The sequence below is a fragment of the Strix uralensis genome, chromosome 1, assembly GCF_047716275.1.
Source record: "Strix uralensis isolate ZFMK-TIS-50842 chromosome 1, bStrUra1, whole genome shotgun sequence".
Classification (NCBI taxonomy): Eukaryota; Metazoa; Chordata; class Aves; order Strigiformes; family Strigidae; genus Strix; species Strix uralensis.
Window position 1 is genome coordinate 136,425,695 of NC_133972.1, and position 18,613 is coordinate 136,444,307.

Here is an 18,613-nt window from a genome sequence, read left to right on the forward strand (position 1 = left end):
TTCTGGTATTTTGAATATTATATTGAAAACTATTTAGAATATTTTCTGTATTTGTAATAACTTCAATTTCACTAAGCTGACATTGGCTAATGAACCCATATCAATTCTGTGCCTAAACCAGCAAGCTGGAGTAGAAAGCTAAAAAGAGTGATCCCAGAGGATTTCAGTTTTTCTTTGCTTCCAGTCCTAAAAATCCCCCTCCATGCTTCATTTAAGACTGGAGGTTTACTGACAAGTTATAGCCTCCAGAAACAGGAACTGACTGTGGAAACAGGCTAACAAAAGTCAGTTCTGAACACAGCTGCAGACTGTCAAAAGTTTAATATTGGTTCAAAGACAGCTTTTTGTAACTCCACTGAAGATATTATTGGGAATAACCGCATGAAAAGGTGGTTCTTTTCATGCTGTTACTCTTTCTGAAATGCATTTCTAGAAAACTTGCTGGAGTGCGCACAGCTTAAATGGTCTCAACCGTTGAAGTTCTGGTTTTCTCAGTGATTATGGTTGTCTGGACAAAAATCCTCATATTACAGTAGTGTTAAAATGACTAAGGGCGTTGGTGTCAGCATAAGCCTGTGGAGAAAGCTTCTCTTTGTGTCATTTTTACATGCATAATAACAGCTGATGCGCAGAATATTTTTAATATCAGAGTGGGAGGATATGAGAACCCCAGGTGCAGTTTCAGAGGTGCAGCTTACAAGTTTAATGGTGTTATTAGAAGCTGAAAATTCACAGCTTTTTGTGTTGGTAATGGAAGTGGGTTTGGACCCCTATGAAGAGACGTAACGAATGCATTGCACTTTCACCAGCTGAATCATTTCTTAACGTACCGTTGAGTGTACAGTACCTGGTAGCCTCCGTGATAAGCTGTAGAGCATCAGTCACCCGTTCTGTCTTTAGAAAATGTAGTGGTTTATTTTTATTTGGCTTTGTAACTTTTTGTATGTTTTAAATGTTGGCCAAATACCTCATTAAATTTCACATGCTTTCTAGATTTCTTTACATGAAGGTGTAATTTTCAGCACCGTCTTAACAGGGATTTTTTAAAGCCATTTTGACCTGTATTTTTAAAAAAAAAAATAAGTAAGCAGTCCCATAATCTAGGGACTGAGAGTTAGGTTTGGATTTGGAAGTTGTATTTAGGTTCAAAAGATTCCTGGTGTCCCATCTGATTCTTTACTGGCCTATTGGCATATGGTAAAGGAGACTTGTGATATTAAAACTGAGAATATCAAATACTGCTAAAAGTGAAATAAATAGCTAAAGTTCCTGCTTACCAACTGGGCTGAAGCAACAGTGTCTTGTTAATCTCACTGTTTTGTGTTGTCAAAAACTAAAGGAAAGCAGTTTGTTGTTTAAAGTGCAAAAATTAGACCTTTCTTAATAACACTAGAATTTTTCAGACAAAGAACATTTTAATTTATTTCTGGTTATATTAAAGATGAGCACACTCCCTTGTTGCAGAAGCTTATTTGTATGAGAATGTAGAGTAGTTGCTTTTTTATATGTGCTAAAATTATTGGAAAATTTCTAGCAACAAAAAGGACACATTAACAATAGTCTCCCTTTGGTGGCTGAAGCAAATCAGAAACGGGAACTGGAGTAACTTGCAGCATTTGCACATCTGATAATTTGGATGACGACATGCAGGAACCTAGCAGTCTTTCTCTTATACCTACCTTCCTCTTGTACTTTGGCTTTTTTACTATTCAATTTTATTTTTATTGAAGTGCCATTTGTGCGATTATTCCTTCACAAAAAGAGTTAAGTTGAAATAAATATTAACTACAATTAGAATTAACAAGTACATTCAGAGGATCACATTAGTAGTAAAAATGTATATTAATTAGTATTCAAATTAAATTACTCCATTATATTCCAAGTAGTTATTTTTTCTGCCTTTTCAAAAGATGCTCAAATATACTTCCATTTCTCCAATATATTTGAGCTTGCATCAAAATTATTCAGGTATTTCACCTTTTTGTGTTTGCTTTTTAGCTAATTGGTGGGACTGCTCTTCTATCAAAACCTGAAGCAGTAGAAGGTAATCCCATTCGGATGAATAGAAGCAAGAGGCTTAAATATTTGCAGCAACTGATGTTTTTCCACCATGTAGCATCCTGACATTTCTTTGTGAAGGAAAGAATGTGTCAGGGTTAGCATGACTTCTCCTTGAAAGTCTGGAAAAACATCTGTCATTCTGCCAGTCTTCCCATTAACTACCTGAGCAAATGCAGCGAGAAGATTTCATTACTTTCAAGAGACTACCTCTGGTTTTATTTAGTTTTATTCTTTGCTAGACCTTTTGTTTTTAACAATAGCAGAAAGGTAGCTGGAATCCTGTCTGATTTACAACTCACTAAATTTCTATGTGCTTAATCCAATTAAAACTGTAAGGAATGTTGCCAATATGTCAACAAAATTGCAACAAAGCGATGGGAGGGTTAATTTACAGAAATTCCTGAATTCCTTTGTCTTGACCAAATGAAAGAAAATTGTTCTTGTAAGACAAGTGCATACTAAAAGGATTAACTCTGATAAACTGACTTTTATGTTCAGATAAAAGCCAGACTGACTACTAGGAGAACAATTTTCAATCAATTTCTTAAAAGCAGCTTTGCATTTAATTAGAGACAAGTCTCTTGTTTAAAAGCTGAGGGGGGGTAGTGCACTAAAACACAGAGGCTGAGCCTCTTAATGGTGGGGAGTGCACTGGAAACATGGTTTTAAAATACATCTGTGCTAAGCTAGCTGCTGCAGTGCAGAGGGGCCATGCCCCTCCATCTCACTCCTCCTGGCTCTTTGCCTCTACCAGTACTGATGCTCATAGGATAAACTAAGAGAGTTTAGGGAGTTAAGATGGCAGAAAATGAATCTTAGCTTCCCCCCAAAAAGTGGGAACAGCCAAAGAGCGCAAGGTGCAGATATATAAGTGGTGATGGGAGTGCCCCTTTTGGAGTCAGCCCACAGTTAGACCACATCATCTGTATCGTAAAAACTCACCATAGTGTACATCAGGATTATGTAAGGGATTACTCAGATACTATATAATTCAAAAAGTAGTTCGTTTTAGAAAATCGAGTTTTAGGATCTCACATAAAGATATTCTTTGGAATGTATGTGTAATGTATTGAAACATATAACAGATATGTGGAATAGATAACATAAATATGGGATATATAACATATGTGGAATATATATGTAACATGTTTATGATACAAGACAGGCATAGCAGAATTAAGGACATAGAGTGTATCATCAGAAAGTTCACAGATAACACCAAGTTAGGCGGGAGTGTCGATCTGCATGAAGATAGGGAGGCACTACAGAGGGACTTGGATAGGTTGGATCGGTGGGCCAACGTTAACGGGATGAGCTTCAACAAGGCCAAGTGCCAGGTCCTGCACTTCGGCCACAACAACCCCAGGCATCGCTACAGGCTTGAGGAAATGTGGCTGGAGAGCTGTGTGGAAGAGAAGGATCTGGGCGTTCTAACTGACAAGCAACTGAACATGAGCCGGCAGTGTGCCCAGGTGGCCAAGGAAGCCAACGGCATCCTGGCTTGTATTGGAAATAGTGTGACCAGCAGAAGTAGGGAGGTGATAGTCCCCCTGTACTCTGCACTGGTGAGGCCACACCTTGAGTATTGTGTCCAGTTTTGGGCACCTCAATACGAGAGGGATATCGAGGTGCTGGGACGAGTGCAGAGGAGGGCAACGAAGCTGGTGAAGGGCCTGGAGAACAAATCCTATGAGGAGAGATTGAAAGATCTAGGACTGTTTAGTTTGAGGAGGAGAAGGCTGAGGGGAGACCTCATCACTCTCTACAACTACCTGAAAAGACATTGTAGAGAGGTTGGTGCTGGTCTCTTCTCACAGGTAATTAGCGATAGAACAAGAGAGAATGGCTTTAAACTGCCACAGGGGAGATTTAGACTGGACATTAGGAAAAAATTTTTCACAGAAAGAGTGGTTAGACAGTGGAATAGGCTGCCCAGGGAGGTGGTGGAGTCACCATCCCCGGATGTGTTTAAGGGTCATTTGGATGTGATGTTGGGGAATATGGTGTAGGGGAGAACTTTGTAGAGTAGGACTGATGGTTGGACTTGATGACCCCAAGGGTCTTTTCCAACCTGAATGATTCTGATTTCTGTGAATTTGAGGCAAAAATATGGGTTAATTGGCATAAAGTATGAGTATATACTTAATTTTATGGATGTTCTTACATGTTCTGCTGAGTTGGGATTATGGAGAACACCCTCTAGTCATGTGTCAGAACATCAGTTAAATCTGCATAAATCAATACCATGTCAGCAGTTTTCTAGATTAAATTACATGACTAGAAGTTTATACACTACTTTTTACAAGTATAGGCCTAAGAAAATAAGGAACTTTTATACTGTTTAATCTTACCTTGGACTCTGAATATTTGTTAATATAATTCCTCACTAAGCAATTTCATTCTAAAATGTGTAAAATCTGAATAAACATACTAGTTTGCAAATTGTTCAAAACCTGCAAGACAGCATGTTTTATAGGATACCTAAAACCAGGAAAAACCATGACATCTGCTTAGTTGTATGCAGGAGGTTTTACTATACACTCAATTCATGATTACACAAAATAAGTAGAAAAAACATATTCTGCAGTACCTGTAACTTGTCTAAAGAGCCAGAGTGTAAAGCCTCTAAAGAAAGATCCTGATACTTTACGTGTAGTTTGCCCACGGATCATCCAGTTCAAGATTAATTAAAACCAAATTAAGAGCATGAAGATTTGAGAACCAATAGGCCTAAATAGCTTAATTTGGTGAAAGATTGGTTATATTGCTGCTGATCTTGAACTGGATGATCCGTGGGCAGACTACACATCATTGCATCTGTAGCCAAGATAATCAATTCCCAGATAACGGGAGAATTTACTTTAATTTGTTAGAAGTCAGAACTAATACTAATACATACTGCAAGTCAATACCATTTGCATTACAAGTGACTGGTTTATTGCAAGATATGGAAAAAAATGCACAGCCCAAAATGTACTCCCAAACGGCATATGAATTCAAAGCATAATTGCTTTGTAATTCAATTTTCAGATATATTTTTGTTTTCTTGTCACGTTATCGTGTCTATATGCATGATTGTCTATTTGCAGAAAGAGTTGATGAAAGCGATCTTTCTAAACACTACTTGGAAAAAAAATTCAAAATGTACATCATGCAAACTTATTTATAGTTCTCAATTATCAAATGTAGGAAAAAAGATTGTTTTGTATGTAATTGGTAACAATACATTAACTTAAATTGCATGCGACTTTTAAATAATATGCAAATAAGAAAAGGAAGAATTGCTGAAATCCGTTACTGCAAATTGTCTATTTTGAATTGTGACATCAAAAGATGATGAAAGATTACAAAGTCAGGTGCCTAGCACCAGCAGAGGAGATTGCAATGTGAAGAAACAGTAGCAGCATATACTGACTGTTACCAAGTAATACATAACATGGATTCTGTTCTGCTCTGATATGACATACATACTGCAGGAAATCATTTCCCCCTTCTGTGACACAGATTCCAAGCACACACTAAAGTGTTTATAATACTGCCACATTCCAGCCAGAGGGTGCTGGTGGCCAATTTCTGCTTGCTGTAAGGAGAAGGCTTTTGCCCAGCTTCCCAGGAAAAGCTTCACATCTCCAGGTTTGTGGTTTTGGAATATAATAAACATGTAACAGTGCACATTTTGAGAGTTAGCTGTTACTCAATATTCTAGTTTCCATTTGTTAGAACGGTACAAAGCTTCATGCATGAGCTAACGCAGGGTTAACCTTGGCTGGGGACAGGTGGTGCAGCAGGACAGCAGTAGTTCCCAAGGTCTGCATGTGCCTTCTTAAGTATCACAGAATCACAGAATCATCTAGGTTGGAAAACACCTTGAAGATCACTTAGTCCAACCCTTAACCTAACATTGACAGTTCTCAACTACGCCATATCCCTAACTAGCTTAGGTACTTGATGCTAGGATACCACAGTTTGGGAATCCCTGTCTAATATTTGTAAATTGTTTTGAAATAATACTTTGAAATAACATGTAAAAGTTTGAAGAGCTGGTTTTTAAGGAAAGCAAGAAAATAAAGTACCTCGCTTCTCCTGAAGTGAATCATCCTCCCCCCTACTTCTGAAAAATAAACCCTGTAGAATTTAATGTGAGTAAAACCCATAAGGTTACCCAGTCACGTAGAGAAATTTATGGAAAATTTTACAAATAAGAGCTGCAAATGATTTGGTGCTCATTTTCTGTCAATCTCAATCGGGAGTTCTCTCACTGATTTGTAGAGGTCTGGGATCTCACCTTCTGAATCAAAAGGACATTAAAAATTATTTTGTAGGTTTTATAGCAGCCATAAAATTCTTCATTGAATTCTGTATGATTTCCATAAAGTACATAGGACTCTTCGATATAATAAATGCCTAGTAATCTATTTGCCTGAACTAAGAAATATGAGCTATGCTAAGTCCTGTGAATATTTACCCCCGAATATTGTTTTCTGGTAAAGCATAATTCTTCATTTATTGATAGACATTACCACTGAATTTTGTGGCCTGACTTTTCTGTTGCGATCAATAGATAAATCATAAAATTGAAAAGTGTGTGATGTTCTTCAGCAGGGAATAAATGCCAGCACTCTATATATACCATTACAATTATATTGACCTTATTATGGACAAATCAGCCGATTTGGAAATAAGCAACTACGAAGCAGCAGCCATAATTTTAATACTGGTTTCCTGCTCAGAAGGACACTGTGCTCTGTTGTCACAGCTGCCTAATTGAAGTTTGATCACACAGCTGGATCGCACACCAGTGACCACTCTGCAGCTTTGGCAACTCATTGCTGTTACACTAACTTTTTGTTTCCCAATCATACACAAATTAAAGCAGGCAGCTGCAAAATCATCAATAGGTTAAATTCATTAGTTGTTCTCTGTATGAAATAAACAGGAAAATGAAGCTCTTCTTGGTCTTAATTAGTTCTTATAAAAGTTGGCAGGGAAACAAAGACATTTGTACACTCCTTTATTTTTGTAAGAGACTTGCCCGAAAGAAAAACCTCAGACATGTAATTTCCTTTTTTTTTTCCCTCCCCTGCTTAATGTGCTCAGTCAGAGGCTAACCCAGCACCCTCCCTGTAAGGGTAGAAAGAAAGGTGGTTTGGCAAGGGGTTACGCTATGTCTCTTTTGTGCGGATCGGGACATGTTCTGGGGAGCCTGCACAAGCCGTTTCCACAGCAATAGGCCACAGTCTGTATTTACAGTTTCCCATACGGATAATTCATCTGCAGGATAAGCCTTAGCCGAGTGCTGTGGTTCCACAATCATTACCGCTGGCTCTGGGCCATGCCACATCACCCAGCAGTACAAATTTGATCTGGATCAGGTGTGGGCACATGATTACATTTTTGTCAAATTAGCAGAGCGCTTCGTGAGGATTTTATGCCGCCTGTCTGCTTTTATCCTGGTTGCAGAGGAACACGCGGTGCCTGAACCACAGAGGGTTAGGGCTGTGTGGGCAACCAATGCCTGTTGTAGCAGTCATCTCACCAGGGCAAAGTTAACCTGTCAAAGTTTTTTTTGAACAAATTGAATTTTCAGAGGGTGTTTCAATGGGAACAGCACGTTGTGTCATGTACCCATGGCACTGTAAAGCTGGCAGCAGAGGCCTTCAAAAACTTAATATGCTGTCAAACATCAGCCTCTCCTATAGCCACAGAATAGTCTGGAGGGGTCTATAATTCTCCTAATTTGTGTTATTTTCCACAGAATTTGCTTGTGCTTCTTACTTGTATGGTATTCTGGCCCCTCTATAATTTTTAAAAGGTGCGGTTTTGTGATGAGCTGAAGACAATGTAAGACTTTACTGCTGCTGAAAAGGTGTGATGTCACCACTTCCATTGCATCAGCTCTAGTAACGATGCCAGTCATGGAGTGAGTCAGACTAGCAAGTTGATTTAACTGAAAACTAAGAGGAAAAAAAAAAAAAAAAAGGAAAAAATTCAGTGAAAGTTTGGACCGCCCCTTTGCTGGCAACCCTCAGATTGACTCGAGCCAACTGTAAACTCATGGGTTCAGACTTCGAGTTTCAGCTCTCAGTATTTTCCAGCTGAAAGGTCTTGTTATAATAAGGAGGGGAAAAAAACCCCTAAGAACAGCTGTGATAAATGGTTAACAATGAAGCTGTTAATTTACTGAAATGTTAATTTACTGAATTATTGGGAAATATTTCTAGTGGCTTTTTCTACACCTAGTATGTGTAGAATACCATTCATGTTTATGTTTTTGCTTCTTTACTTTATTGGTGAAATATTTATGCCAATTGAATACATTTTTAGGAATTTTTACTTTCTCCCAGTAAGTGACATTCAGAAAAAAAATATATCTGAGACTTCTGTCTTCTCATCCATTAATCTGTAATTCCTCTACTCCTGGGATTACATGTTGCTTTAATTCTTTGATTTTTAACTCAACCACTGAACACACATTCCTTTCTGGATAGATAAGATAGTTACTCATCAGCAGTTTAGAAAGAGTTTACCTTTCTCAGCCACCAATTAAGTAAACATTTCTAAGACAGGGTAATAAATCCTATGTGACGATTAATGAAGCTTTAAAAAGAAATGGCTACTGACTGCCATCTCCGCTGCTTCATCCCTTCCTTCCTGGGAACTATGTTAGGTAAGGAGCCAGCTTGCAGGGATTTGGGTGAGAATAGATGGGGGGATTAGGTGCAAGATGGAACTGAGGACTATGTTGGGGATTTCAGGAGAGAGCTTGCTTAAACAAAGATGACAGAAGATGTCAAAGGATGTTTGTTTAAGAAAACTGTGTGAAGGAGAAGCAAGTGGAGAGAACAGTTAGGTGCTGGAGAAAGGTTGTACCTGGTGGGGAGGACTGAAAGCAGCTGTTGATTCCTAAGGAGCAGGTACCAAGAAGATGTGGTACTCCTGTTTCCTAATCTGTTTCTGGTAAAATAACCTGAGAAATAGGTCAAAGCACTTACTTATATTGTTGAAGCTAATCTTCCTGATTCTTAGCTGTAACTTATTAGCCTGTGGTAAAATGAATAACCCTGCTACCAGAACTGTGAGTTTGCTAATTTACTATAAGTGATAGAATACTGCCTTAAAATGCTACAGCTGTCTGCAAAATAAATTACCAAGGCACTGCCTAAATAAGGAATTAGGGGACTCTCTTCACTTTTACTTGAAGTCCTAGATAACTCACCTCTGAGTTGTTAAAGGTATATATACTAGGGACTTCCCATCCTTTGTTTTTTAGAAAGAAATTTAAATTAAAGCCAGAGAGATTATTATGATTCATGTCTTAGTTATAGCTACCTCCATGACCCACTTTAAATTAGGGAGGATAGATGGAACTTTCTCATAAACAGATGAGAATAAAATTCCCAGGGTTTCACTAAGTATCTTATTGAAAATGTTAAGTATATTAGTATTACTTAAAACATTGTTTTTAAGCCTCTAATTTAATTTCTAGGGGAAAAATGTTTATATCATGTCACTTAAGTAGTCCACCAAGCCTTTGAACTGTATTTACTGGAATGAGCTAGGAAGTTACAGTTCTGGATTGCTTCTGTGTGTCAAACTGACCACGTAAAGGCATGAGCAATTTGGATATGCAACTGACTGTTCATTTAAGGTTCATACTTCTTGAGTTTGCTACTTTTTTCCGATACTGCAGTTGTTGAAAGATATTAAAAACCCAACACATATTTAAATCGAGATTCTATGTGAATAGTAACAGAAGGTCACAATATGTTCAGAGAATTCAAATATATGAATGTTCTCTTATGAATACTTACTTCTTGTATAGATGGAGTTGCAGATGGGTTACCAGATGGAATACCTTCCTTCCAATATAGATACATGTATTTAAAAATGGATGCAATGCAATCATATTATTTAAATCAATTCTGTTATTACTTTCAAAGCCATAATGACAGTAACTATTCTGTAACAGAGAAATGTGGCAAGAGGAACATAATTTCTTGCTGTAGAATTGTTGGGCTTGTCTGATATCTAAAAAGGCTCGCTCTGAAGAAAGGACCTTAAACCAATTCTCTCTTCTTTAGGAGACTGAATATCTAACAGGTAGCATGCAATACAGTTCAGACAGGGCACTAGGTGTCCAGGAGCATGTGAAGCAGAACTGGCTAAAAAAAATGACAAGAACATTTGGGACATAGCTGCCTCAGAAGTACTCTTCCCTTCTTAACAAAAATCAGTCCCTGTGCCAGAGCCAGAGGCCCACTGCATCTTGGCAGAAGCATTTTTTTCCACCTGCTCAGTCTTTTGCCCTTTGATTAGCTTGCTCAGCTGGGTGTTATTAATGTTGACATTACCATAGCATAATATTAAAAAATAAAACAAAGGATAGATCCTGCCCAAAGCATGAAAAAACAGTACAAACTGCCCCTGTATACACCCTTTCTCAATGTACACTCTGATCTCATTAGCCTACCATACTTTACTCATATCCTCATGCTTTACTGTGTTGGGTCTTTCTTTTTCAGACTGGCATTCATTCATCTGTGAAAAGTCATCAGCTAGCAAGAGCTCTTATTTCAGTCTCCTCACCTGCCTTCTTTCTCTTGTCAATTCTGGTCAGTCACCAATATAAATTCCAACATCCTTGCTAATGTTCTTACCACCTTTTGGCAGAACAAGCCACAGAAATTAGTGATAATAGTAATCACACTAGGGAGGTTTTGGGGAAAGGAAGCAGGGCCACCTAGAAACAGTTTCCCAGGAGTATGTCCAGGTGGCTTTTGAATATCTCCAAGAATGGCAACTCTATAACCTCCCTGGGCAACCTGTGCCGGTGCTCGGTCACCCTCACAGTGAAAAAGTGTTTCCTGATGTTCAGAGGGAACCTCCGGTGTTTTGGTTTGTGCCCATTGCCTCTGGTCCTGTCACCAGGCACAACTGGAAAGAGCCTGGCTCCATCCTCTTTGCACCCTCTCTTCAGGTATTTATATACATTGATGAGATCCCCTGAGCCTTCTCTCAGCCTTTCCTCACAGGGGAGTTGCTCCAGTCCCTTCATCATCCTTGTGGCCCTTTGCTGGATTCTCTCCAGTATGTCCATGTCTCTCATGTACTGGGAAGCCCTGATCTAGACCCAGAATTCCAGGTGAGGCCTCACCAGTGCTGAGTGGAGGGGAAGGATCACCTCCTTTAACCTGCTGGCTTCACTAAAGCACGCCAGCAAGATAATTTATTTCAGCCCCCAAATTCCTCTGTGTAAAATCAGAGATTTTCTTTTCCTGTCACTATTGGAAGAAAGAGTCAGAAGCTGTAGGTTCTCCATGAAAGTCAGGAGTGCTCTATCTGACCACTTGTATCTCCTACATGCTTTGATCTTGTCAATATTAACACCGCCAGATTCAGCAAACTAAGAAAACAATTCAGCTTTTAAAAATTGCCTTTCCTTGCCTTGGAAGCTAAAAATTCACACTGCTGTTGAGCAATGATGCCAGTCCTTTCATGCATGTATGTCTTTCAGCTGCAGGCTCTTAGTTCCTGAACTTGCTATGAGCCTGGAAAAGGAGGGAGCGGTAGGAGGAAGGACCAGAGTGACTCAGAGCTCTTCAGCCCTTAGCTCTCATTGTGCGTAACTGGAGGCTTCTGAAGCAACCCTGGCCCTCCTGCTCTGTCTGGGCCACGTTTCAAATTTTTTATAGGCCGATATGCAACTTTGCATTTCCAGACATGTTCTGATTTGTCTGTTTTGAAATGCATGCAACATATAAATGTAAAGTGTAAGTAAGACTTTTTAGATAAAAGGTCCTTTGGGACTAGGACTTTTAGTTTTGCATTGTCTGCCACAGTGGTGTTGAGGTGCACTATTAGGTGTTACAATACAAAAAATATAAAAATTAATGAGAAGAGTGAACAGGTATTAAATCATATGTTTTATTCTTCTAAATTGTATAGCTGATCTGACAAAAGAGTTATGACAACTCGTTAAAGTTTAAGTCTTTTAAAGATTCATTAGAATGTGCTTAGGATATAGAATCCCCAAAGGAAAAAACTGGATTTGCGTAGGTTGTGTTCGTTTCCTTCAAACAGAAGAGGGCTTATAAGAAAAGCAGCACAGGTTACAGAGCAGTGTTGGCTCAACACGCCAGAGGGAGCTGTATTCACACAGAACTGTAGGTCTACGTATGTGACAGGATTGCAGAACAGTGATGTTTTTCTTGCTAATAGGATGTATATAAGTACAGAGAATTCGGGTAACCTCAGAGTGATCTTATTTTCTTCTTTATATTTTTTCCCTTAATTTCTTCTTGCCATTAAAAAATATACGTTTTGTTTTGTTTTGCAAGAATGATAGTCATTTCAAAGGTTAAGATCAAGCAAGATGATTGAATAATCTAGTTTATTATGCTCATACAACATAATAGAACTAGCTGTACCTACTCTGTTGTTAATGTCCTGGAAAAGATATTTTGACTATGCTAATCTGTCTCCTCATAACTTTGAAAAACACTCACATTTTAGGTTGAAAAGTGCCTGGCCTTGTCCCTATCCAAAGCTGAAATTTGAGGAAACATTTGAAATTAAAGAATATACCTGAGAACAAGGGAAATGTTAAAATCACATTCTTCATATTAAAAAGCATTCACTTAATTTTTTTATCAGCTGTCATACTGTTGCTTCCTTTTTCATAAATAGTGTCTTTATACGATCGTAATTATTTACATGTGGGTTTGGGTTTTTTTTTAAAATTATTATTATAGTTCCAGTCTTGCAGTAAAATCCAAGCACAAACTCACTGACTCTTGCCAAAGCAGGCTTTACTGGGTTATGGGGCTCCATGAATCCATTTCTGGACTTTAGTCTATGTAAAACTGTACCAGGTGTCCATGACAAGATTTAGGTAGTGGGGCACTCTAGGCACACTCCTCTAGTGAGGAGGTCAGGGACTGGGTACAGCCGGCTCCACAACAGACCCACTGCAGGACACAGATAAGCCCATCAGCCAAACTGGTGGCGTGTCTGAGAAAACATTTAAGAACAAAACACTGCATGGCAGTGGGGAGTGAGGGAAAGGTGTGAGAAACAGCCCTGTGAACACCAAGGTCAGAGAAGAAGAAGGAGGAGGAGGAGGTGCTCCAGGCCCTGGAGCAGAGATTCCCCTGCAGCCTGTGGAGAGGACCATGGTGGAGCAGGTATTTCCATTCAGCCTGTAGAGAGGGCCACAGTGGTGCAGGTATTTTGCTGCAGCCCATCCACTGCATGCCAGAGAAGGTGGCTATTTCCTGAAGGAACTGTGGTCCATGGACAGGAGCCCATGTAGGAGCAGGTTCTCCTCACAGGAAACTCCCACTGGAGCAGTTTGTGAAGGACTGCAGCCTGTGGGGAGGACCTATAATGAAGCAGGAGAAAAGTGTGAGGAGGAAGGAGCAGCAGAGAGGAGCTGTTACGAATTCACCACAACACACAATTCCCTGTCTGCCCTGTGCTGCTCAGGGGTGGGGGTAGACAAGTTGGGATTGAAGGAGTGAATTTGAGCCTAGAAATAGGGTGGTGAGCGGAAGGTGTTGTTTTAATTTTTGTCTTTGTTTCTCACCATCCAAATCTCTTTTAATTGTCAATAAATTAATTTTCCCAAGTTGAGTCTGTTTTGCCTGTGACAGTAATAAGTGACCTTCCTATCTTCATCTTGATCTATGAGCTTTTAATCTTATTTTCTCCTTTTGATCTGTTGAGGAAGGGAAGTGAGAGAGTGGCTGGGTAGGGGTCTGGCAGCCAGCCAAGGTCAACCCACTACAAAAATGTATAATTTGGAATTGGGTGATCTGGGAAATGAACTTTTTGAGTTCAAAGGATGAACTATTTGGTTCCAAGGATGACATACTAAGAGCAATTATTTTTTTAAGTCTTTGGCATTTATAGTCCAATGGAAATGAATGGCTCTCCAGACTTTTTCATGGTATAAGTTAGAGGAGAAGCTCCATCAGGATAAGAGAAGACACCCTACATGTTCTGTTTTGATATAAAAATTTACAAGAACTCAGGAGGAGTCCTAAAGGGACTTCCTCAGTTAATCCTGTTTTGGAAGAGACTATATAGTAAACCTAAGCCATGGTTGGTCTCAAAGAAGTGAACTTTAGAGCAAGGCTGTTGTATCTTTAAACAAATTTAATACATTTGTACGCCGAAAAAAGACAAACTCAAGACCCCATCAAGAGCGAAGCACAGAGGAACAACTAACTAAATACACAGTTGTCCCATATTTTTTGGTGTCATTAACTCTCAGATATATCAGCCTTTAGGCTCATGAATGTTTTATTCCTTCTTTCATAGATCGTCCTGAGAGGTAACCAATTGGATACTAAACAAACAAACAAAAGGAGTAATCAGACTCCACTGACCTGTTTAACCTTGATTGTGAAGGATGAAAAGCAGCAGCTGAGTTTCTGTGGAACAGGGCTTCTGGTGGCACTTCCTTCTTTCCTTTTGGATTATATTGGCATAAAGACATGAAGATATTGAACTGATAATGTTGTGAGTTTATACATGCCAGATTGTGTCCCATCACCTTTTGAAGCAGGTATGTTATTTGAATCACCTTGCCTTATTTTTCAGCACAAATCCAAAAAATGGGTATTGTAGAAAAAAGGCATATTACAACCCCTATATAAGATAGTTAGTCTTGGATAGTATAAAATTTGTGCAGAAATAGCTAGTTAACTGGGTCCCATCTTCTTAAGATATGTGGAATTGTTATCAGAATTTGGATTGTCTTTTAATATATTTGTCATTCAGGGAAGGAAACAATGTTTTCTTGACTCTGTTCTACTGGTACAGAAGTACATAGCTTGAAAATAAGATTCTAATGTAATTTCAGCCATCAGGAATGTATCTAGTACTAAAACTGTAACTGTTATATCTTCCTTAATAAAGAGAGCATAACTTTTTCTAGAAAAGTGTCATCTCATTGTTCTTTTAGTATTTTATAGTAGTGCTTTAAATAAGTAAGAAATAATTTTAAGTAGCTAGACCTTCAAGATGATTAATCCCTAGAAGACTGAATAGGCTAGTGAGTCTAAATCTCCATAGCTGACTAGATTATTAAAATTATTTTATGAGAAAGTATAAATTACATGACTTTTTAGTTCTTCAGAATAAAATCCATTGTAACTTTAATTTTATTTTAGGCTTCAGGGTTGCCATGTACCTAATCAGCATTATGTAATGGAATTTTTAAATAATGCTGTATATCTGTGACTTCACATGGTTGCCCACCATTATCCTGTGCATTAACAGGCTTGATGTCCCTTGCATGATTCCAGTGTGATCAAGATAGATCCCAGGATTATATTAAATATGCTCTGGACATACTGTTATTAACAAGTAGCATTGTAACTACGCAGGTGGCAAAGTAATATCTAGATGCTCATATATAATTTTGTTCTTAATTGTTAATTTAAAAACAAAAGTTCAGTCCCTTTAGTTGATGGTTTGATATGACACTTAAAAGTAGAAAGGAATTTTTTTTCAGCAGAAACTTAGAACACACCCTAAATTGTGCATTAGTTTATTAGAAAAGGAAAACATCAAAGTAAATATGAATAAAATTAGCTCTTTTAGTAAATCAGATACTATGTGCCAGAATTACTCAGTGAATTATATTTCTGTGTGCATTTAGATGGTATTTGATTTTCTCTTTGGTATTGAAGCTGAAGAGCTTAAGTGTTACGCGACTGGTTCTGAACCTATGTTCAGAACCTATGTGGCCTAGTAAATAATACATGAATAATGGCAAGATAGTGTTTCTAGTTCAGCAATGAGAAGGGTGAAATAGCAGTGGGTAGTCTTATCTAACAAAACAGGTTCTCAGAAATTTTTCTTATGGCTGGGGTTACAGCTCACTTTTAGCCTTTTTCTGTGATCACTTCTCAACATTTGGAGAGAGTGCAACATACATAGAAATAAAGAGGTTGTGGTGAGAGTTTTGTTGTGGCAAGTCCGCGATCAAAGAGCTGCAGCTTTCTCTTCTGAATGATAGGTATCTATATCTGGTGTTTTAAATTATGGTTTATATGAGTTTCTCCATGTCATTGCCTAGCATTAGCTATGTCTGATTTAAAAATGTTTGGTTCTTCAAATCCAGAAGGATGAACTATGAACTGTAAGGAGATAGTAGAGCCACTCAGTGGAGAATAATTTGTTTGTCTGCTTTGCTTCTATGATGAAAGAAGGAATGAATGATAGATCTGAAGTGGACTAAATCTGTCAGCCTGTGCTTAGCCTTTATTTGCTCTATACTTTAAAGGCACCTTTTAAAATTTATCACAAGCTCATGAATTCACTCCGAAGTCTTGTATCTCAAATAAGATAGGACCCCAACTGATGTCAGTATTTTCCATGCATAAGTTTGAAATAAATGGTTGCTTTTATAAGACTGAGGTCAATTTCTGCTATCTAGCATCATTGCCTATGTCCAGATTCATTCCACCTGTCCTCAGGCACATGAGTTAGGACTGCAGTCATCCTGAGCACACTGTAGTAGAGGTAATAGGGAGAAAGTGCTTGGTTGGTTGGCCTCTGAGTATGTAGCTCTGTCTGTTGACAATATAAGGAGTCTAGTTTGACTAAGTTTCAAACTTAATCACTTAACTTAGGCACCTAAAACTGGTTAGGCTGAATCTGAGTCCTTGTGTTGAGAAAGTAAAAATTCACCACTGTGTTGCATTAGGTTATACTCAGAGGTACAAAGGTTTTACCACACTTCAGGAAGCCAATAGCCTTAACAAATAGTAGAATTATTCTTCTAAGACTTAGAAAAGATAGATGTAAACAAACTCCAATAAAACTAGGTAGAAATACTATGTGCAGGCTTTAATGCTATAGGAAATTTAGCCATTCATTTCAGTGAGAGCAACACCAAGCCATTAATACGAACAGTGATACCTAACACAAGACATTCTGTTCTTTGTTTTTGGTTTTCCATTTTCTTAAATAACTGTAAAATATCTTAAGGGACAGAGGATAATTTAGATGAGATTTTATATTAGTTTCACTTTCATGTATTTTTAACTTTTTACTACCTGATTAAAGTCTATTAAAATGAACAATAAGAAATACTATCCATATATACTTGCAGTCCCTGCTATTTTGAATTCTGTTCTACATTAGCAGCTTTGGTAATGTACTGCTAACATGGCTGAACAAAGGCAGCGTGCTTTGTCAACGGCAGGGGAAGCATTATATGAAATCCTGGCCCTAGAGAAGGGAGCAACACATGATGAGATTAAGAAGTCCTACAGGTATGTAAAATGTGCTTTGCAACATGTCTAAAACTGCTTGTATGTCTGGCATGATTATGATGGCAAAACCTTTTGAGTTACCTGCACTGTAGACATTGATTGTTACAATATGTTTTTTGTACCATGAACCTGCGAAGAATCAGAGATGACGCAATGTGAATCTATCAGTTTCATCCCACAAGCAATCTGTGTGCTTTATCTAAAATGTTTTAATCTAGTTGAATGAGAGGTCAGACTGTTAGGATAAAATAATGCAGACTATGCTTGCAAAGTGCAGTCTTTGAATACTCTACCCAGTTATCATGTTAACATCTTTGCCTGAAGTACGTTGAAAGGTAATGCCAATGCAGAAAAGTGCTGTAATAACAATTCAAGAACTAGAGTAAGAGACAGGAGTTTGATCAGTTTGTCTTGTTATAAAGAAGACGACTGATAGATTATTTGATTATACTGTGTAATATTTTTGAAGGGGAAAAATGCTAGGTGTGAGAGGGTTCTTCACTTTATGAAGGCAGGCATAACCAAAACCTAAAAGCAATTTGAGCTGAAAGCAAATCTAAAGCAAATCTAAAAGCAATTTGAGCTGAAAAAGAGGCACATGGTTTTAACAGTAAGCGTAACCAACTGCCAAAATATACTGGCACAGGAAATGGTAGGTTCTCTATTATAAAAGAAGAGAGGACTTTAAGATAAGTTTTACTCAAACACAAGTTATCAAAATGGTGAAAAGTATTTTATTGTTGAAATGCAATGAGACCTAGAAGTAAGACTAGAAGATTTTGCTTTTATATCTGCTCTGCTGCTATTGAAGGAGAAAAAACTTTAAATGTCATGAGTAAAATAGATGTTCTTGACATCAAAATATGCTAGACATGTACTTGCAGGTTTAATAAATATAGTAAAACTTTTATTACAGCATCATTCTGGGTGTAGTTTGTTGCACTGTATTACCAGTCAGACTTTACCACAACTTGCTTCTCCTCGCCAATGTAAGAATATATTTGAGGTAAAAAAGGGGTTATGAAATAGATCTACTTGCATCACTGTTTAGCTTCAACTTTGCTGGCACTCTGTCTTGTGTTTTTGAACAAACTGCATCTCTCCCACTTTCTGTTTCTAATGGAGGTGGGAGAAGTAGTGAATGTCCAAACTCTTCACACAACGGAAAGAAAACTGTTGAAGTCTCATGGTTCTGTTGTCTTGCATAACTACACCACTGGGGGATACACTTAACTACAGTACGAAATTCACTCATGATTTGCACC

The 18,613-nt window shown here is 38.2% G+C and overlaps 1 protein-coding gene across 1 annotated transcript in view; it reads left to right on the forward strand.

The window, feature by feature from the left end:
• The first annotated feature begins 14,566 nt into the window (after positions 1-14,566).
• Positions 14,567-18,613, forward strand: part of DNAJC5B (DnaJ heat shock protein family (Hsp40) member C5 beta) — a 46,701-nt gene continuing 42,654 nt past the window's right edge. Inside the window, exons 1-2 of the mRNA XM_074893815.1 lie at positions 14,567-14,629; positions 17,221-17,348. Of these exons, the coding sequence (XP_074749916.1) occupies positions 17,242-17,348 (107 nt within the window). The 5' untranslated portion in view covers positions 14,567-14,629; positions 17,221-17,241. The remainder of the gene's footprint in view (positions 14,630-17,220; positions 17,349-18,613) is intronic.